At 39.1% G+C, this 19,046-nt stretch overlaps 3 protein-coding genes across 7 annotated transcripts in view; 1 reads left to right on the top strand and 2 right to left on the bottom strand.

The window, feature by feature from the left end:
- rtkna (rhotekin a) overlaps positions 1 to 3,412 on the bottom strand; it is a 58,267-nt gene extending 54,855 nt beyond the window's left edge. The window contains exon 1 of one of the 5 annotated variants that reach the window (XM_067607328.1): positions 2,921 to 3,412. In XM_067607328.1, coding sequence (XP_067463429.1) covers positions 2,921 to 3,031 — 111 coding nt within the window. In that variant the 5' untranslated portion in view covers positions 3,032 to 3,412. The remainder of the gene's footprint in view (positions 1 to 2,920) is intronic. The other 4 variants (XM_067607320.1, XM_067607275.1, XM_067607310.1 and 1 more) reach the window with 4 other exon arrangements.
- Positions 3,413 to 7,217: 3,805 nt separating this feature from the next.
- Positions 7,218 to 13,075, bottom strand: smn1 (survival of motor neuron 1, telomeric). Its single transcript, XM_067607212.1, has 8 exons — positions 12,932 to 13,075; positions 12,343 to 12,414; positions 12,124 to 12,243; positions 11,798 to 11,989; positions 10,915 to 11,094; positions 8,073 to 8,147; positions 7,761 to 7,868; positions 7,218 to 7,490 (listed from the first exon to the last, which is right to left on the bottom strand). Exons 1-8 carry the CDS (start codon positions 12,977 to 12,979, stop codon positions 7,434 to 7,436), a joined length of 852 nt encoding a protein of 283 aa, XP_067463313.1. The 5' UTR covers positions 12,980 to 13,075; the 3' UTR covers positions 7,218 to 7,433.
- A 12-nt stretch (positions 13,076 to 13,087) lies between these two features.
- hspb11 (heat shock protein, alpha-crystallin-related, b11) lies at positions 13,088 to 17,556 on the top strand. Its single transcript, XM_067607227.1, has 5 exons — positions 13,088 to 13,318; positions 13,673 to 13,779; positions 14,902 to 14,970; positions 15,059 to 15,102; positions 15,195 to 17,556. Exons 1-5 carry the CDS (start codon positions 13,221 to 13,223, stop codon positions 15,285 to 15,287), a joined length of 411 nt encoding a protein of 136 aa, XP_067463328.1. The 5' UTR covers positions 13,088 to 13,220; the 3' UTR covers positions 15,288 to 17,556.
- Positions 17,557 to 19,046: the final 1,490 nt, after the last annotated feature.

Below are 19,046 nucleotides of genomic sequence, written 5' to 3'. Positions count from 1 at the left end.
ACTTTATGTGTCCCGTCAACAACAAGCTGCTGAATTCTGGGGCATGTGGGAGAGTCCTAACCAGTATCTTTTCTCTACCAAATACACATTTTCATTGCCCACATACATGCAAATGAGCCTGCAAAACAAAGTTGGCAGTGGTCACTTTGGGTTTAGTCCAACAAAGCAGTAGAGGTTTTTCTGTCTTTATCAGCTGTTTGAGCATTGTGCGTTTCATTCACTGATAGCATGTCATTGACCAACAGAAACTCCAGACAAACCACCTTTACATACACGCATTTACATAAGAGGCTCAAATGTTGGCACAAACGCACGCACGCTCACACACATGTGATCTCCCCTGGCACAGTGAAAAGGGGGTGCTTTCACACCGAGGTAGCCTGCTTCATTGAAATGCCACAGGCTGGTTCCACGGAGGTATTAAGAGAGCCCTAAAAGATACAGAGCTGAGGGAAAGTCCCAGTATCTGAAAGAGGATCATTAGCATTGAAAACAAAGCCAGAGACACAAATTAATCTTGAATGAGAGCCAACGGAGATGAGATTACAGAGTTAAAGAAGCAATGATGGTTGTTGTGAAAAGAAAGAAAGTCTTTACCCTGATAAATAAATACCTGATAAATAACTAATACAGAGACTAAACAATCAATATGAGTGAGGGAAGGAATATAGGGCTGCAACTAACGATTATTTTTATTATCGATTAATCATTCTGTCTATAAAATGTCAGAAAATAGTGGTATTTTCCAACTACTATTACGTATGACACAAAAAAGCTTAACATATTTATAATTTTTCCATAAAAAAAAGACTAAAACGATTATTCAGTTATCAAAATAGGTGTCGATTAATTTTCTGTTGGTTAACTGATCAATTAATCAACTAATTGCCACAGCTCTCGTGGAATATCCATGAAGCTATGTTAAAGGATGTAGGTGATGGTTCAGTATAACTCTGACCAGTCCCTCTGTCATCTCATTGGATTTAATTTTTTTTTCCTCCCAGAAATACGTGAAGAAGAGTCCTCCTCTTTCCACTTCTGCTCTCTCCTCATCTAACCCTTATCCGACCCCTGCGGGCAAAAGACACATAAATAAATATTATTTTAGATGAGTATGAAATGCCTGCATTGCCCCCCCCACACCCCCACCCCCAAAAAAAGACCAAGTGCCACTGTTCATCTCTCTTATCACAAAGCCTTTAAGGAACATTGCTTACACTGTACGCTCTGGACACAATAATCAACTCACACCATCTGAAAAACAATCACTCCAGCCAGAGATACTGTACAGGCTTAAGCACATTAACAGCACTACACCTCCAGGAAGTGTTTTGTGTGATTGGCCTGTCTGAGTTTATGTGTCAGATATGAACTCATGCTGCTCAAACACCAGAATTGGGTAATTCTGACTGCAGATTAATACGATGGAGTGTGTCTGGCTTCCAGGAGGTTAGTGGTGTTTTCCTGTGACATGAATCATAAACAACTAGTAATATACATAAGCTGACAATGTGTACGCCTGCACACGTGTGCTGAGACACACACACACGCACGCACACACACACACACACACATACACACACAGAGAAAGGATGAAAAAATGAGAGATTCAGAGAGGAGAGAAGAGAGACAGAATCAATAGCTATTCTATCTTTTCCATTTGCTGTATTGCACCATTAACATTCCTTAAGTATCCTCTTACAATTGAGTCTACCCCCTCTCTCCCTCACACTCTCTTACACACACACACATCCTTCTTTCTAACGTCTGTCTGGCATAACACAACACAGCATACATCTAAAATGTGGGTTTAGTTTTAAATTAACAGTCTCACACACACACACACACACGAAGCAAGAACAAGTTCCTGGCTGAATAAACCAACAGCAGCACTCTAAAATGAAACCAATGTAATATTGCTCACGACTTACAGACAAGTGTGTGTTCGTGAGAAAGGAAGGGAGGGCGAGATAGACAAAGGTAGGGCTTTCCATCAAAACAGTATTAAAGTGGACCGTGAGTAAAAGTAATTAGAGGATTGGATTGGAAGTGCTTCTGAGCCCGTCTGCTCTGCCGACAAACAGTGGCTAATATGAAGCAGATGGTGACATGGGAGCTTTGCAGAGAGGAAGGGGAAAACATGCATGAAGAGCAGTAGTTCAAATCCAGTGATAAACAGCTGAGAGGGACACACATGCTACAGCTTTGACTTCTCAACTTTTGGTGGGTGCAGTCTTTTTTGACTATTCCCCCCTAAGAATGATTGTCCAAAGCAGTTAGGACACACAAGTAAGATTGAAATCATGTGCTGTGAAGAAGAGCAGTTTTGAAATTTTGCAATGCTATTAAAAGAAAGCGTTGGAGATTAAACAAAGCAGAAATCTCTCGAGAACATAATTCAAAAGTATAATGGATATTGTACGTTTAAAAATTGCCATTATAAAAGACAAATGTCATGCAATAACCTCTCAAAACTGTACAATATTAAACCATGTAGTAATAATACATCATGAGCGATGGAACACAACATAAAACACATTTACGTTACTATCAACCCACTATTGAGCACCACAGGCACACTTTCAAGTCTCTGTAGGAATATTATTGCTTTTATGTTTAGAGTAAAATGCAAAGTAGCTTGGAAATGCTGCAATTAAGAGCTTTAATTTGAGGACCTGAACGCAGCAGCACAGCTCTCCAGTGCAATTTAATTAAAATATCGCACAAAAGCAAAGCAGGGTACACACTCAAACGCCTTCAATACAAGATTAAAAGTGTGCCAAACAAGTTAGTTCGTAGAGGGAGAGAGATCAAAGTTGTAAACAGTAAATCCCCACACGCTGTTTGTGTGTGTGTGTGTGTGTGTGTGTGTGTGTGGTGAGACGGTGATGATGATAACTGGCGGACAATCAGAGTCTACCTGTGATGTGTCCAGAAAAACGCTCTTTCTGAACTTCCCTCGCCGTATCTCCATTTCAAGAGCGGAGCCGCGGGCAACGGTGGCTCTCGCTGTTTGATTGCGGCAAAACATCGTCTCTGCTTTCTGGCAACTTCACAGAAAGACCTGTGTAGACCGTATTAGCTGAGCTTAAAGTGAGCGCAAAGGGAGGAACCGCTTCGAAAACTGCCAAACAGCCAGACGCAGATCCAGGTGGCACAAAACGACCCCACCGGCGAAACTCCCAAGAGATTTGAGCCAAGTCCGAATCAAACACTGACGTTTCTTTCCTCTAAAGTGGAAGCTGAGACTGTAACAAATCTACTGGGTGAAAAAAAATAAAACAGATTTACGGAGTCTTCCCTCACAGCTGACTTTTCACTTTTCCAAACACTACCCCTTGTGCGTCCACAGTGACACGGTGACACCCCATGTGGCGCAGCCGAGACCTAACTTCGCCCTGTCCTGGATCCGGAGACCTCTACCGGCGATATGAATGGCTTACACCCAGAGCTGAGATTTACTATTGAAGTACCTGATGTGTTGTAGGCCTGTCTATGCACGTTATCCATGCGGGTTGAAGCACAACATGTGCGCACGGCACAAACTCCTTAACCATGAATGAAGAACTTTCAATTAGTCACAATGGATGAGCTTTACTATTTTAATATTATTAGTATATATATATATATATATATATATGTTTTATCCATTAAAAAAACAAACTGCAACATACCATTAACCCCTTGCACATACAAATCGCCTGTATATCCCTTTAAGAAGTTTCAAAGTGAGAAATTAACTCCATACTACAGGACAGTATTTGCTGTACTTAAATGAGTTTATGTATATCACACTTACATTGTACCTTTGTGCTTTTAAGAAACAATAACTTATGCATGAAACAAATAAAAAATACCTTTAGTGACAAACGGAAAAAAAAGAATCTGCATTTAGAGTTCAATCTGACATGTTTTATATCTTTGGAAACGTTGAGGTTTTCACCAGTAATACTGATGGTTTAAGCAACTCTCCAAGTAATATGCATTTGAATGATGGAAGCACCAGTGAGTTGATGAGGTTAATATCACATGGCCTCAGTAGCACGTCACATATAGGAGGATACCAGAGAAAACAATTTCATGAGCTGTCAATAGATCAGCTTGTAAAATCAGTAATGCTTATTCGCTACTGCTTGGCTGGTGAGAATTCCATTTCCTTAATACCAATAATGTAGCCCATTTACAAGGCTTTAAAGCTGGGGATATGGGCTTTGCCTTCATGGTGCAACATTTTATTTACGAGCAGTAAGATCCAGCAGGAATGTGAATCACAATACCTGAGCTGCACCAGGGGCTTTACTGGACCCGCTGTGAGTGGAATTCTGAAAGGTCAGAAGGTCATCGAGGATCAGTCTCACTGAGGCAGACGCCACATCCACGCTGACAGAAGTTGAAGTCTCCAAGATTTACATCTTGAAATGCTTCAATGTCAAAACCCTGCTCCCTCTTTTTGGTGATACCTTGGACTGCCCACTGATAATGCTAAAATATATTCAAATAGGTGGCAAAAAGCAAAACTTCAGCAAAACTTCAGTTACCTATTTGCTGCATATCGACACATTATGTAACCCCAACACTGACCTGTATCACCTGATACTTCCTGATACTTTTCAAATAAAATGTGAGCGATTAAAGGAGAGGAGATACCCAGAAGACATCAATAAATTAAAAAGCCTTTATTGACACATGGCTGGGAATTATTGCATTAAGATAAAGTCTAGGTGTCGGTAATTGTGAGCAACTGTTCACTGTGATTAACAATTGGTACGTAATTAACTCTGAAAATCCACTTTCTGGCACCATATAGTATTCGTGTCCTGATGGTGAGCATGTTTTGTTCAGTTTCGTCTGCATCATAAACAGCCTTAATAGTGCAATCTGCTGTCTGTCTGCCAATCATAAAAACTAAATTTGGGGTCTGTTTGCAAACATTTGTTTATATTTGCTGGAACATTCATAAACAGTGTTGCATTCCCCAAAGTACAGTTTGTAGCACTATGCGCTATTAAAAAAAGTCCAACACACTTTAACTTGGTGATTTAGCACAGAGCCAAACTCTATTTATAATAGTCCAAATTGATCTTGTCTCAGAAACACTTATTCTCCTCAGCTGGGGTTAAAGGTGCTTGCGCCACAATCTTAAACATGTAATGATGACTGTATTCTGCAATGAGTGGTTTTGGCTTGGTTTCTACAGAGAAAGGAAAGGGGGCTTGTGAACCCCCCCTTTTGCTCTAATCTCCCCCAAAGTCTCTTATTTAAAAGCAGGATGTTTGTTGATGTTGGGAGCTTGAGTAAATAGCTGAAGGCGCTGTAACTCATGCGGCAATGTGATCTTACTTGGATGTCTGTCTGTTTCCTAGAAGGGACTATGTGAAATGCAGATTATGTTTACAAGCCTCATACCGCTCTGGTCAGTAGGGGGTAGACAGTCACAGAGGGGAGCAGTGCTTTCCCAAGCTAGGTCTGACCCCCTTTTAACTCCTCACTGGGCTCCAACGAGCCCTTTGGGCAGCTCAGTTTGCTGCAGAGTCAGGCAAGCAATGGGCTTATGTGCAGGCTCTGCCGTGGCAGATTTTAAACCCATCTGGGAGGAGAAGATAGGTCTAGTTTATCACCACTCGTTTATAGTGCATATTCTATTTGTAAATCCCACAAACTACATTTTCTCCTGTTTGCGCTCCTGTTTCTTGTCCCATTTTCTCTCTTTTGCCCATACATACAAAACGGGAAAAACAGAAGTGACAGCTACATGAGAATCAAATAGTAGCAGTCAACACACAACGACACAGTCACAGTGGGCTATAAAATGCCGACCAGTCAGCACACAAACAAAGGGATCGCTCTTCACTCAGAAAGCAATGGCTTTAGAGCAGCTGGAGGATGATCACATGGTATAAAAAACAGGAGACAATCATAGTGTTACATCCTACCACAAAACACTATTCTGTTTCTCTCTCTCTCTCTCTCTCACACACACACACACACTCACACACACAAACACATGCTTTATGATCAATTGCCCACCAGTTTAGAACCAGAGGAGTGGGTGTAAGCAGGCAGCAAATCACCAATATGGGAAATATAGGAAATCTGTTTGGTTTCCTTTTCATGGAATGAAAGCGCTACAGGCCCAGCAGGACGATTGTGGCTGTAGCAGCCCACTGTAATTACATGTGGTTTTCTATATTCTAAATATAAACTCGCATACAGTATCTGCAACCATTGCCCTACTTCCTTTACTGTTCTTACATTATTAAACCTCAAACATTCCAGGATCAGTTTCATGAGTGATCAGGGAGAAGATAATAATAAGAGGTCAGCAGCCAAGAACGTAATGAACCTCAGGCTCTCATTTCACAAGCATACCATATAAAAGAATGCAACATTAGTATTTGTCTGTATTAATAATAAATCACCTCCATGTTCTCTCTCTGACCTCCAAAGGCCCTTTCATCAACATTAAGTTTGCAAATTTGAGCTTGTTAAGTGTAATGGTTGAGATAAAATATCTTTGAATGATCTTAATACCTTAACACATAAGAATCGATCTTCCTCTGCACAGTTGGCCCGATGTGTCGTACTATTTGCAGTTAAAACTTTGCCTAATATCACTCTGAAATCTGTGCCTATCTAATGTGAGCTGAAAAACATTATGATGGATGCGATCCTATATTGGGTGGTGGATGAGGGAACACCTCAGGGAGAAGGGAGAGCTCGATTGCAAAGCATATACTGGAATGATACTCTGAATTAACTACGTGGAAAGCGCCGCAGGGACTAAGGCAGGACTCAAGTCTGGCTCGTAATCAAATTCTTAGCATGTCAAGAGACACAAGTGCACAGTAGACATGCTAGAAATGGAGAGTCTTCCTCTGCATGGCTGTAATTCTTTAGAGGTTTAAACAGCAACCCATTATGTATTCATGCCACATTTGCCTATAATGTGACTACATTATACTAGTCTGACTTCTGCTGGACAATACTCGCCATTGCAGCCACACATCATTGAGTCTGTCATATACACATTTGTAAAACTAATCTCCAGTAAACAATTGCTTTTTTTTTTGGCTAAGTGGTAAAATAAATGAGAAAAAATATTTTGCACGAGTGAAAAAACCCCCAGCTATCATCACAAACATCTATCATGACCAATAAACATTCATTTTATGATAGTGTGTATATGCTAGTATAATAAAAATAAAGTATTAACCGAGTTAATAACTGTGCTCCGATAGCCTTTATTTAATTTATTTACAAAGAATACAAAACTCTCCTCCTTGAACTCATATGACTGATCTGTTCACACCATGTACATTTCCTTTACATTTCCTTTAGAAACAAGGACACACATCAGGCACAACAGGGAGGGTGGTTGCTGCTCCAGGTGACAGCCTGCGTAACTGAAACTATAAGATCTTGTGCTGATCATTTCATTTGTGGTGCAGTTTCGTCCAATTGGCAGCTTCTTTGCGTCCTTGTTTCAACCCCTGTAAAAAAAAAAAAAAAAAAGAAACATATGATGTTAAAATACCTCTCCTTTTAAGAATCAAGGACTCCCACCTGTTATTAAACTGATGGTATTCGATAAAAAGGTTTTATTTGTTAAAAAGCATAACAGTAAAAATGAAGTAAATTCCTGAAAAGAAAAAAAAACAACCTCCAAATAACCTCATACTCCCACTGCTCTTGATGTGTAAATAACAGCTGTAATTCCATTATATAATTCATAATAAGGTGGTTAGCTTCTGTGCACATACCAAGTAGTATCCCGTGTGATATCCACTCATGTACCAGGAGATGAGCACACTGCCCAACGCCTCATCATCCACCATGTCTGGGCTCATCGGAGGAGGTGGAGGGATCATCTAAGGCAGAGAAATCAACAAAAAAGAAAGTCTGATCAGAAAGCTTTATCTACATTTGTCCCTCAAATCGCCAGCTTGACCTGTCAACATGTGCATTTATACACATAAAGTGCAGACCCCTATTGCTCCAATAAACAAATAGTTTCTGCTGCAGTGTTTACATTTATAATTGTCATTAGTGTAAAGATATATATTCCAACTCACTGGTGGACCAAAGGGCATCATGGGAGGCCAGGAGGGAGGTACAGGTCCATGAGCACCAGATCTCCTACTTCCACCCTGGTAGAGTACAAACAAAAGAAAAAAAGAGGCTTGAAAACATCACACTGGGATCTCAATAATACTGAATAGTATAAAAGAGAGATTAAGGGTTAAACTAAACCTTTTTAATAAATTCTAGTGAAAGATAAAATAAAGTGCAGTCTGGGGTCATCAACTTTCATGTACAACCTGCAGGAAGGCTATCCAGAATCTCCAATTATATTCTTTTCAAACACGTTTTTACTATTTATGACTTAATACGTCCAGAACCAGTCAAAAGTTTGGACACACCTACTTATTCCGGGGTTTTTCTTTATTTATTTATTTATTTATTTTTTACTATTTTATACATTGTAGAAAAATACTGTACACATCAAAAACTATGAAATAACCCATATGGAATTATGTAGTAAACAAAAAAGTATTAAACCAAAATGTGTTTCATATTTAGTAGCCACTGTTTGCCTAAATGACAGCTTTGCACACTATTGGTAGTATTTTAACTAGCTTCATGAGGTAGTGACCACGAATGGTTTTTTTAATTTCAATTAACAGATGTGCCTTGTCAGAAGTTAATTGGTGGAATTTCTTGCCTTCTTAATGTGTTTTAAGACCATCAGTTATCTTGTGCCAAGGTAGTGTTGGCATTTATATATTTTAACTGCACGCATTTTCATTGGTTTGTTTTCAAATGCATCTACTTTAACTATCCTTTAAACCTAAAACAGCTTTTAGTTCCATTCAGATCATTATATTCATTTTAACACACTCAACAACCTTTTTATTGTGCCTAGAATCTTTAAAGAAATTGGGAGACGTGCTTTTAAGTTTAAAGCACCAACAGACTGGAATAATTTGCCTAATTCACTCAGATCAATTACTTCTTGGCTTGTTTACCTTAAATCTACTTGTTCTTGTTTTTGATTGTAATTACCCTCATTTTAGTTTGTAATTAGACTCAGTAGTTTGACATAATGTTATTTCATCTATTCATTTATTTTATCTCTTGTTCATTCTTTGTACAGATGACGTGTAACAGATGTAGCAAGTTGGGTTTGGGATTCTGTGAGAGCTCTTATGAGTATGTGCATGTCCCTGTTGATGTTACTGTGTTGATTGTTTTGTGTCATTGTATTGTTTTATTTATCATCATTATTGTTAATATATTTTGTTTTGCTTAAATGTTGTAAGATTTATGTTTTGTGCCCTCAATAATGAGATGGTGCATCTCAAGGGGTTTAACCTCTAATTCTTTTTCTTTGTTGGAAAATACAGCAAATAGCTCTATTCGACTACTGTAGTAACCCATATTATTGCAAGAGCCGCTCAACTAAGTAAAGAGAAACGACAGCCCATCATCACTTTAAGGCATGAAGGTCAGTCAATGCGGAAAATCTGAAGAACTTTCTTCAAGTGCAGTCGCAAAAACCATTAAACACCATGATGAAACTGGCTCTCATGAGGATTGCCCCAGGAAAGGAAGACCCAGAGATACCTCTGCTGCAGAGGAGAAGTTCATTAGAGTTACCAGCCTCAGAAATTGCCAATTAATGGCACCTCAGATTAGAGCCCACATCAATGCTTCCCAGAGTTCAAGTATCAGACACATCTCAACATCAACTGCTCAGAGGAAACTGCGTGAATCAGACCTTCATGGTCAAATTGCTGCAAAGAAAACACTACTGAGGGAGACCAAAAAGAGGAAGAGAATTGCTTGGGCCAAGAAACACAAGGAGTGGACATTAGACCAGTGGAAATCTGTACTTTGGTCTAATGAGTCTAAATTTGAGATTTTTGGCTCAAACCACCATGTCTTTGTTAGATGCAGAGAAGGTGAACGGATGGTATCTGCATGTGTGGTTCCCGCCGGAGGTGTGATGGTGTTGGGGGGCTTTGCTGGTGACACTGTTGGCGTTTCATTCAGAATTCAAGGCACGCCTAACCAGCATGGCTACCACAACATTCTGCAGCAACACACTATCCCATCTGGTTTGTGCTTTGTGGGACCATCATGTGTTTTTCAACAGGACAATGACCCAAAACACACCTCCAGGCTATGTAAAGGCTATTTGGCCAAGAAGGAGAGTGATGGAGTGATGCATCAGATGACCTGGCCTCCACAATCACCCAACCTAAACCCAATTGAGATGATTTTGGATGAGTTGAACTGCAGAGTGAAGGAAAAGCAGCCAACAAGTGTTTAGCATATGTGGGAACTCCTTCAAGACTGTTGGAAAACCATTCCAGGTGACTAAAACATGAAGCTAGTTGAGATATTGCCAATAGTGTGCAAAGCTGTCATCAAACTTAACAGTGGTTACTTTGGGGAATCTAAAATATGAGAGACATTTTGATTTGTTTAACACTTTTTTTGCTTACTACATGTTTCCATATGTGTTATTTCATAGTATTGTTCTGCAATGTAGAAAATAGTAAAAATAAAGAAGAAAACACTTGAATGTGTAGGTGTGTCCAAACTTGACTGGTATTGTAGTTGCCTCAATACAGAGGGTAGATCTATGAACATAAATGCCAGTAAAATGTATTGCAAACCAAAACTTAAACCAAAACAATATAAATGCCAGCTCTGAGAGGTTGTTTGTATTTTTTCATTGTTCACATTGTAAATACTTTGTTTATATTTCAGTTTCATCATGCATTTGCTATGGCAATTAGACAAAGTTTAAAACTAGTTGAATCTCAGTTTTAACATATTTCAAGTAATAATATGTACAAAAACAGTCTATTACCAGTTATTTTGTTGGTAAGGAGTCTTTCCTCTTACCTGTCTGAAAGCTGGCATTGGCGGCGGGCCTGGAGGAAACCCAGGGAAGCCAGGAGCCCACATGGGAGGAGATTCTTTGTGGGCCTTGGGCTTTTGGGTTTTACTGTTTGGCTGCTGCCTGTGTTGGTTTGGTGGAGTTGACTGGTCACTCTCCTCTGTTGAAGATTCTACCTCATTTACCTGAATTGCAGACAAATACTGCTTTAGCCTCTTTTTAAAAATTCCTTTATTTTATAACTTTGTGACTACACATTTCTCAAATTTCCTTGAAATTGTTTTGGGAGGCAATTAAAGGATATGTGCAAAATGTGAAGATATGCATTTTGCTACAGCCAAATTAACTTATAATGCATATACGATGTAAGTGCACCGTGAGATATCAATGTGTTACGCTTATCACAATCTAATATTTGATAAATATTGAGTATTATAATTGAATGCTGTGCTGCTTTTCTTCACAAGTAGATGTTGCAGAAATATTACCAGGTCATGCACTGGCTAATTGTTAAAATGATTATCATGGAAAACTGCCTTTTATTCCTGGTTAATGCCAAAATGTACAATTACTGAAGTATCTACAGATTTAAGTTTATGTGTAAAAGGGGCATTCAATGCTGAAAATGTACAAAGGAAACCCAGAAAAAGCAAAAACTGTCATTTACCATGTAATATTTCAGAAAGCCAAAACTATTTTAACACAATTCTGTTGTTTGGGGAAACATCTTCTGAGTCATGACATCACATTTTCTACATGGCCATTTACAAGACAGAAAAATACAAATACACCACTAAACAAAATGGACTCAAGAGATGCAAGTATATCACCATTAACTTAACGGATCAAATGTTTTTATCGAAAAACAAAATAATTGCACTACTTTACCTTAGTATTTGTTTCCTCATCACCCTCAGAAATCTCTAAAAGCAAGTCTTCAAGGTTCTGCTCCTCCTCGTTACCATAGTCTGTATAAACAACTACACAAGTGCCCCTCGTGTTGTCTATGGAGGAGATGGTGGCTGAGTACAGCTGGCCATCCTCTGACCAGTAAGCATTGCAATAATCTCCAACCTGCCACTGCAACAGAAAGTATATGTTAAAAAGGTCGAGGTGTGATCATAATATACAGTACATTGTTTTCTGGTATGAAACAACCACTAGCACTCTAAATCCAAAGTCTTGGTCTGTTGGTTTTTTCAATTCTTCCAAACCTCTTTATCTGGCGGTGCATTAGTTCTTTTCCTGCTCTGGTTCTTTTTATTGTTCTTGCGTTTTTTTCCTGGGTGGTTTTTCTTGGAAGTTTGTGGTTCATCTTCACCCTTGAGGGCAGTCTGGCACACAAAACAAGAGGAGAGGAGAATGAACAAAAAGCTAAAAAAGGTTTAAAAAACAGTTGCACACAAACGCACACTGCAAAGCACCAGTTTTACCTTGAATGATGCCACTGCCTTGTCATAAGCCTTTATCAATGCTGTGTCATCCCATATGTCCGAATCGTCACTCTGGAAGAAGAGAAAAACTGATTTACAGCTTCTGCTGATGGAGGATTCATTTTCTAACAAACCTTTCCGATTGAATGCAAAACAAGACCGACAAAATACATTTAAAAAAGGAAGGCTGACCCCTGAAGCTGATTTGATATTTTAATCCTCTGATTTTTGCAGGTGACCTGATTTTTGACATGTACATGTTTACGTTTGTATCCCCCACACTGTGGAAAGGATGCTAACAACCACAGAAAGTGAGAGCAACATGTTTGTGCAGCTACAGTTCATGCATGTGATGTTTGTTGGAAAACGTCGTGCTAAAATAAGGTGGCTAATAAAACACATTGGGTACATTTTGGACTTCTGTTTGCTTCTTGCTGTTCATTTCCTCTTTGTTTGATACTCAACTTAGCCGAACTCAATGTTGGTTTGTAGCTTAGCTGGCTAGCTCACCATCTCAACCAAGTCTACAATGGCCTAGAAAGGTACACATTTGTTGTCATCTAATATTAGACACTGCTACATGACTCACTTGTCCGGCTCCGCGTGTAAACAGCACGTCTTTGCATCCATTCGCCATGTGAAATGTTTAGATTTAACTGCTAAGTGCTAAACAACAAACGAGCAACGTGCGTCGGAACTGGTGACGTACTTTATAAAGGCTGACGTATATGTCGTGCGACACGGCGGTTGGCTTGGCAACGACGGTAGTTATCGACTTTATCTGCCTACATGACCCACGTATTCGACAAATTTTTGTCTAAACTGCTGTTATTAGCCACAAATATACATACTATTCATAGTCTGTGGTGTATGACTCGATGAAGATGATCGATTCGTCTCTAAATTCTTTGGGTGCAAAAGTTGTTGTCGCTGCATCCAGCGATGAGGATCACCCACCAGAAAACATCATTGACGGGTGAGTGTTTCCTCTGAAATGATGTATTTTACTTACTTTACTTACTATATCTCGGCAGTGAAGGTTAATGTTGCTTGTTCACTAACAGTAAGTTGGCTGTTACTGACTCCTAAACTCACCGGATCAATGATAACATTTGATGTTTGTTTGTCACTTCCACTCAAAAGAACTTAGTACACGAAACTAACTAAGTACACGAAGCTGAATTTATTGTAAGAATCGACGTTTCGACCACACTTCACCAAGAGTGGTCAAAACGTTGGTTGGAGCTTATCGTGCTGGTCATCTCCTCTTCAATCTATCTTTGGCGTGCATTCACCAGACAACAGCTGCTGTTTGTCCCTTTTCACCCAGAGACACTAAAACGTTTTGGATGTCCACCGGGATGTTTCCTCAAGAGTTCATCATTGGCTTTGCTGAACCCACGATGATTTCTGCAGTGACAGTGGACAGCTTCAATGGTATGTGATGGTGTCTTTCAACAAAATGAATCAGAAAATAAACAAATCATTTAGCCCTCTCTGTATTGAAAGCTGCTATGACATAAGTTGTGCACTGTAAGCACTGGCTGCGTCATGTTTAGTGAACGGATTAATGAAAGCTCTATTGATCATACTGTTTTGGACTACATAGGATCCAGATCCTCTGTAGCTATTAATAAATTCTCTGAGAAGATGCAAACATCATAATGGTATTTTTTAAAGCATGCTCTCACATGAAAACATTCCCAAACAGAAGGACAAATATGATCAGTTATCAAAGCTTACTTTCATTTTACTGTGATATGTTTTGTGTCTCAGAATGGAGCTACATGCAGCCTGTCTTCGAAGGTCTATTAAAGGTGCAGTGTTTATAATTTGGTGGCATCTAGCTGAATGGATTTGGTAGAAATGGAATATAATATTCATAAGTATGTTTTAATTACTGTATAATCACCTGGAAATTAGAATCGTTGTGTTTTTGTTACCTTGGCATGTGCCCTTAGTATCTACATAGGGAGTGAGTCCTCTTCTACGGAGGCCACAATGTTGCACCGCCATGTTCTACAGTAGCCCAGAACAGACAAACCAAACACCGGCTCTAGAGAGGGCCTTTTGCGTTTTTCGTGAGTTTCGCGGTCACCATAGGTTCTCCTACACATTTGGATGGGGAGGGGGAGGCGGGGGGATATTCATTTGGATGCAGTCTGCAACCTCACTGCTAGATGTCACTAAATCTTACACATTGGTCCTTTAATTGCCAAATCCTTTATTACACAAAGAAACTAGTTTTTAAGTCAGTTAATGGTCTCTTCAGGTCAGGTGTTTTTGATTATACGAGTAAAGATGACTATTTTTTTAATGATCAATTGAGAAACAAAGAAATTCTTCTAGTATATTTGTGTGCATTTCTGTCAGTGATGCGTGGAGACAAAGGTGCACAACAATTCATTATATTTTCTCTCAGGCTATGATATGTTATCTTTTTCTTAAGCTAACCATGGTTTATTGCATTTCAGTATTGGTCCCATCTTTTTCATTTATAATTGACATCATTGATTCGTTGGACAGGACTAATTACATTTTTTTCCCCTTTTTTTGCAGTCAAGCATCTAAAGATAGAAAAGAATATTTCACAAAATGCCTCTCACTTTGAGTTTGTTGGGGAGAAAGGTAAGAATGATATATTCATCTATCTGTTTGCACATTTCTTTCAATGTCAGATAATTAACATTGTGATGAACTAATTAATTCCTTGCAGAGCTTGAACATACAGAGGGACATCTTCAGTCAAATGCTATTTCAGTAAGTTAAAATAAAGCTATTCTCATGTAAAACCTTTGAATGTATTGAATTAAAAGTTAGCTTACCGGTTTTTTTCTTTACTTTTTTTTCAGCTAAATGGAACCAGTGCAACCCACCTTCGTTTTATCATCACCTCGGGATATGATCACTTTGTCTCAGTGCACAGAGTCAGTGTACAGAATTAACACAATTGAATATCGCTAAGTAAAGCCCCCGGGATGTATTTTTGTATATACTATATGGCCTCATTATATGCTCAGTCTGTTTTGATAAGGGACACACACATACACACATTGACATCTTCCATCATGGCAGATTGTTGTAACAGTGATTGGGAATCTGATACACATATTCCATGAATATATGAGGAATATTGATTTGTAAAATCAATTAATGTACTGTGCGTCTAAACAAAATTAGTCTAATCGTCATAATCTTATCAGCAAAGCTGCAGTTGCAGACAAAGCACATGGATGAAAGCTAAGGTGATGTTTTAAATCTGGCATGTAAATCTGAAATTTGCTTCGATCCATTTCCTGTGTTTGTGCATATTTAATGTTATGGTTTTACTTATGGGGCTTTTTATCCCATATTCAACTGTTCCAGGTTATTTCACAACCTGATAGTGGCAAAGCTTTAGAATAAAAGCATTGGATTCTGATGAATAGTATTACTTACAAAGGAAATTTCTTTCTGTGTGAGAGATAGAGTTAATTAACAAATTTTGAGCAGTGGGGGCTTAAATTGGCATCCGTACAACCCCCCAATGAGCAGAATTTGACATCCCCATAGAAATGGGGAACCATGGGCGATGCAGCTGGGGGGTTGGGTAACCAGATGGTTTCCCAGCCAACCAGCAAGTCTCTAAAGACTGCAGGCCTATTCACACAAAGTACTCAAGCCACCTCCTGTACTTATATCCTCCACACATACAGACACACACTCACACAAACACAGATACCGACTCCTATGTACCTCCACTGCCATTTCAACTTGTCGGTAGCAAAGGGTTCAGCAGTGTGCGAGGACCCTTTGGGACTCCCTCCCCAATTACTTTGCTGACTGCGGAGGAGCTTAGGGATTTGCTGAGGCTGTGTTTGCTATAGCTTGGTCTGCATGCAGGGCTCCGCATAAACCAATAAAAATATGAAATACATGCCTGAGTAACTAGCCCCCTGATATTTTAGAGCAACTAATTGCTTAGGGGTATAGCTGGGATATAGCACATTTGAGTATGTGAATGTAATGAGTAATGAGGGCAAGGCAGAAACTGATAGAATGTTATTGACTCATGTATTATTTACCAGTATGGAATATTTATTATAATGTTAGAGGTTAGCGTCGGGCCATGAAATGAAGTGCAAACTCCCATTTTGTAGGAGTACAATTAGTTTTTTTCTACCATACTTGAAATTGTGAATTTATTACATGTGTTTGCTGTGAATATGTAACCACACATCCCTTTTTTGTATGATGAACAGGTTTGCAAATGCGCCTCCCCATTACTAATGAATTCAGGCCCTTTTGTGCTTGACTGTCAGCCGAGCAGGACAATCACAGCAGGATATGAGTGCATTATTATCATGTCACTGCAGGGCAGGGCTAAATTATCGCCCAGTGTCTTCTGACGGCTGCCTAACTGCTGTCCAATCACCGAGACATCTGCTGGACCAAAACTCTGTGTGTGCAGTTCACACAAAGAGATGTATATCATAACCCATTACCTTCCCAAACAGCCTTTCTGCTACTACACGACATAATTGAAAATGGAAGACTTCATAAAAAAGATAAATATTGAAAGCTGGAATTTGATTTATAATTGTCATAGTTTATATCATTTTTTTCAACTATTCTGCCGTTAAAAAAACATTAGTAATAGCTGCATACTTATTACATTAAGTGCATAAAAACATTGTGGCTGCAAGGATCTATTGTACGTTTATTGTATACAAGTGTAGGTGATGATTCTTAGATGGTTATTTTGAGCAAGAAATCCTCCCCACCACCACCACCCTCCATCCACCTCTGTTATTTTCTTTCATGTCAAACCAGCGACTTTGAATTTCTTGTTATCTCTTCTGTGTGGTCCTCCTTTCATGTCAATGACGGAGCCACATGCTCTGACAATGGGCCTTAATTTGATTTCAGTTTTGATTTGGTCCAATCAGCTTAGTTATGACAGAAGCTGAGCTGGGAAGAGCTGCTGTGTGAGGAAGGAAACACTATCAAAAGGCCGAAATTAGATGATTCGACAGGCAAGGCAAACAATCTTCTTATTATTTACATCCAAGAAGAATGGAGAATTACAATAAGGGATTGATAAAGAGTGCAGTTGAAGACAGCTTTGAGTATATATCAACAGCATTCATATTTATTTCTGAGTCTAAATCCAGCATTTGTGAAGTTGTGTAATAAATAGTACCAAGTGTAAAATAAACATTTAAAAAAATCTAATACCTCCTATACATTTATAACTGCAGCATATTGTTTATCGTGGTGTGGTTTACTTAATCAGATGTATTCACCCATATTCTTTGTATTAAAGGAGAGTTTTGGTAATCATTCAAAGCAAACATAATGCAGATATGTCCAATAATGTATTTGTTTATGTTAGCACATTGATAAACCTCCTCACTCTCTTCTTTTGGCACAAAGAGTCTCGGTAAAGTCTGTCTGGTGAGATAGATGTAACATAACTTTTTTTTTTAGATAAACAGAATTTCAGAATACACAAAAAAATTTAAAAATGGGCAAAAGTATTAAATGAGTACTGATGCACAAATGACAAACATTTGCTGTTTGCACCCTAGCCCTGAGGCTTTTTTCCCCAAAGCGTGTAAGATTTTCTATGTTTGTGTTTGTATATTTAATCCTCAACTGCTGCACCCAAAGCGTTTTTACCACTACCATATCAACAGTATCAACCGTCCTTTTGCTGCTTCCCTATTTGACCACTTTTCTGTGCTAAGACCTTGAGTCAGGGCTGTAAAACACTTATCAGTCTCTAGAGTGTGAGTGCCGTTGGTTTCAGCACCTCATCCTAGAGTTCCACTCTGTCTGCCTGCAAATCTCTCCTGACCTGCTGTGGTAATGTAATGTAATGGTGGGTAGCTGAGCAATCTCAAGCAGTCTCATTATAAAGATTGCCACACATTCTTGACCAGCGCACTGTGTGCATATTTCTGCCTGACAGTCTATGTTAGCCTCTGAGTATTGAGTGGGTGGAGTAGTTAAACTTTTGCTTCACAAACTACTTTGCCCTTGTGGGAAGTGGAATAACGCCAAAATAGTGGAGCCAAATGGCTGGGGCTGCTGCTCGGAAGGGTTGTTTGTCTCCAAGTGGAGCATTGCCAGCGAACTCTAACGAAGTTTGATGAACAATGTAGGGAGAGAGATAGACGTTGTAGGGAGATCACGATTTTTTTTCTTTGTTTTCCTCTTAAAATATTTGCTTTTATTGTACACTATCCGAACCCCTTTAATCTCTCTCTCACTCTCAAACACACACAGAGTACAAAGCGAATCCCAAAATTTGCATTTGCCCTTGGCTTGTATCAGAGGTGTTCTCAAATATATATTGCCTGAATTTCTGTATCAGGCATTATCATGGTGTATTGGTAGTGGAATAAATGTTCAATTATTTGCATGATGCAGACATAAGGTTTGCTTTTACACAGATTCATACACACTCAAAGAATACAGTGATATTATAATCTAATCTCAAGTGTAATCTTTCATCTTTCATGTATGTAGAGGGAACCACAGTAAACTAATGTGGATAATTAGAACCATAAGGGCCACAACATCTCTGGTTCGAGTCCACCTGGGGATGTTTGTTGCATTTCTCTCTCCCTAATGTTAGTAATTAAAGTACAAAAATACTCAAAAATACTAGACCTCATCGCCGCAATCTACTTGAGCCACGGTCAACCCATTTCAGAAGT

This window comes from Thunnus thynnus, chromosome 2 (genome assembly GCF_963924715.1).
Source record: "Thunnus thynnus chromosome 2, fThuThy2.1, whole genome shotgun sequence".
NCBI lineage: Eukaryota > Metazoa > Chordata > Actinopteri > Scombriformes > Scombridae > Thunnus > Thunnus thynnus.
The sequence above is the reverse complement of the archived record's forward strand: the minus strand, read 5'-3'. Positions and strand labels throughout refer to the sequence as shown.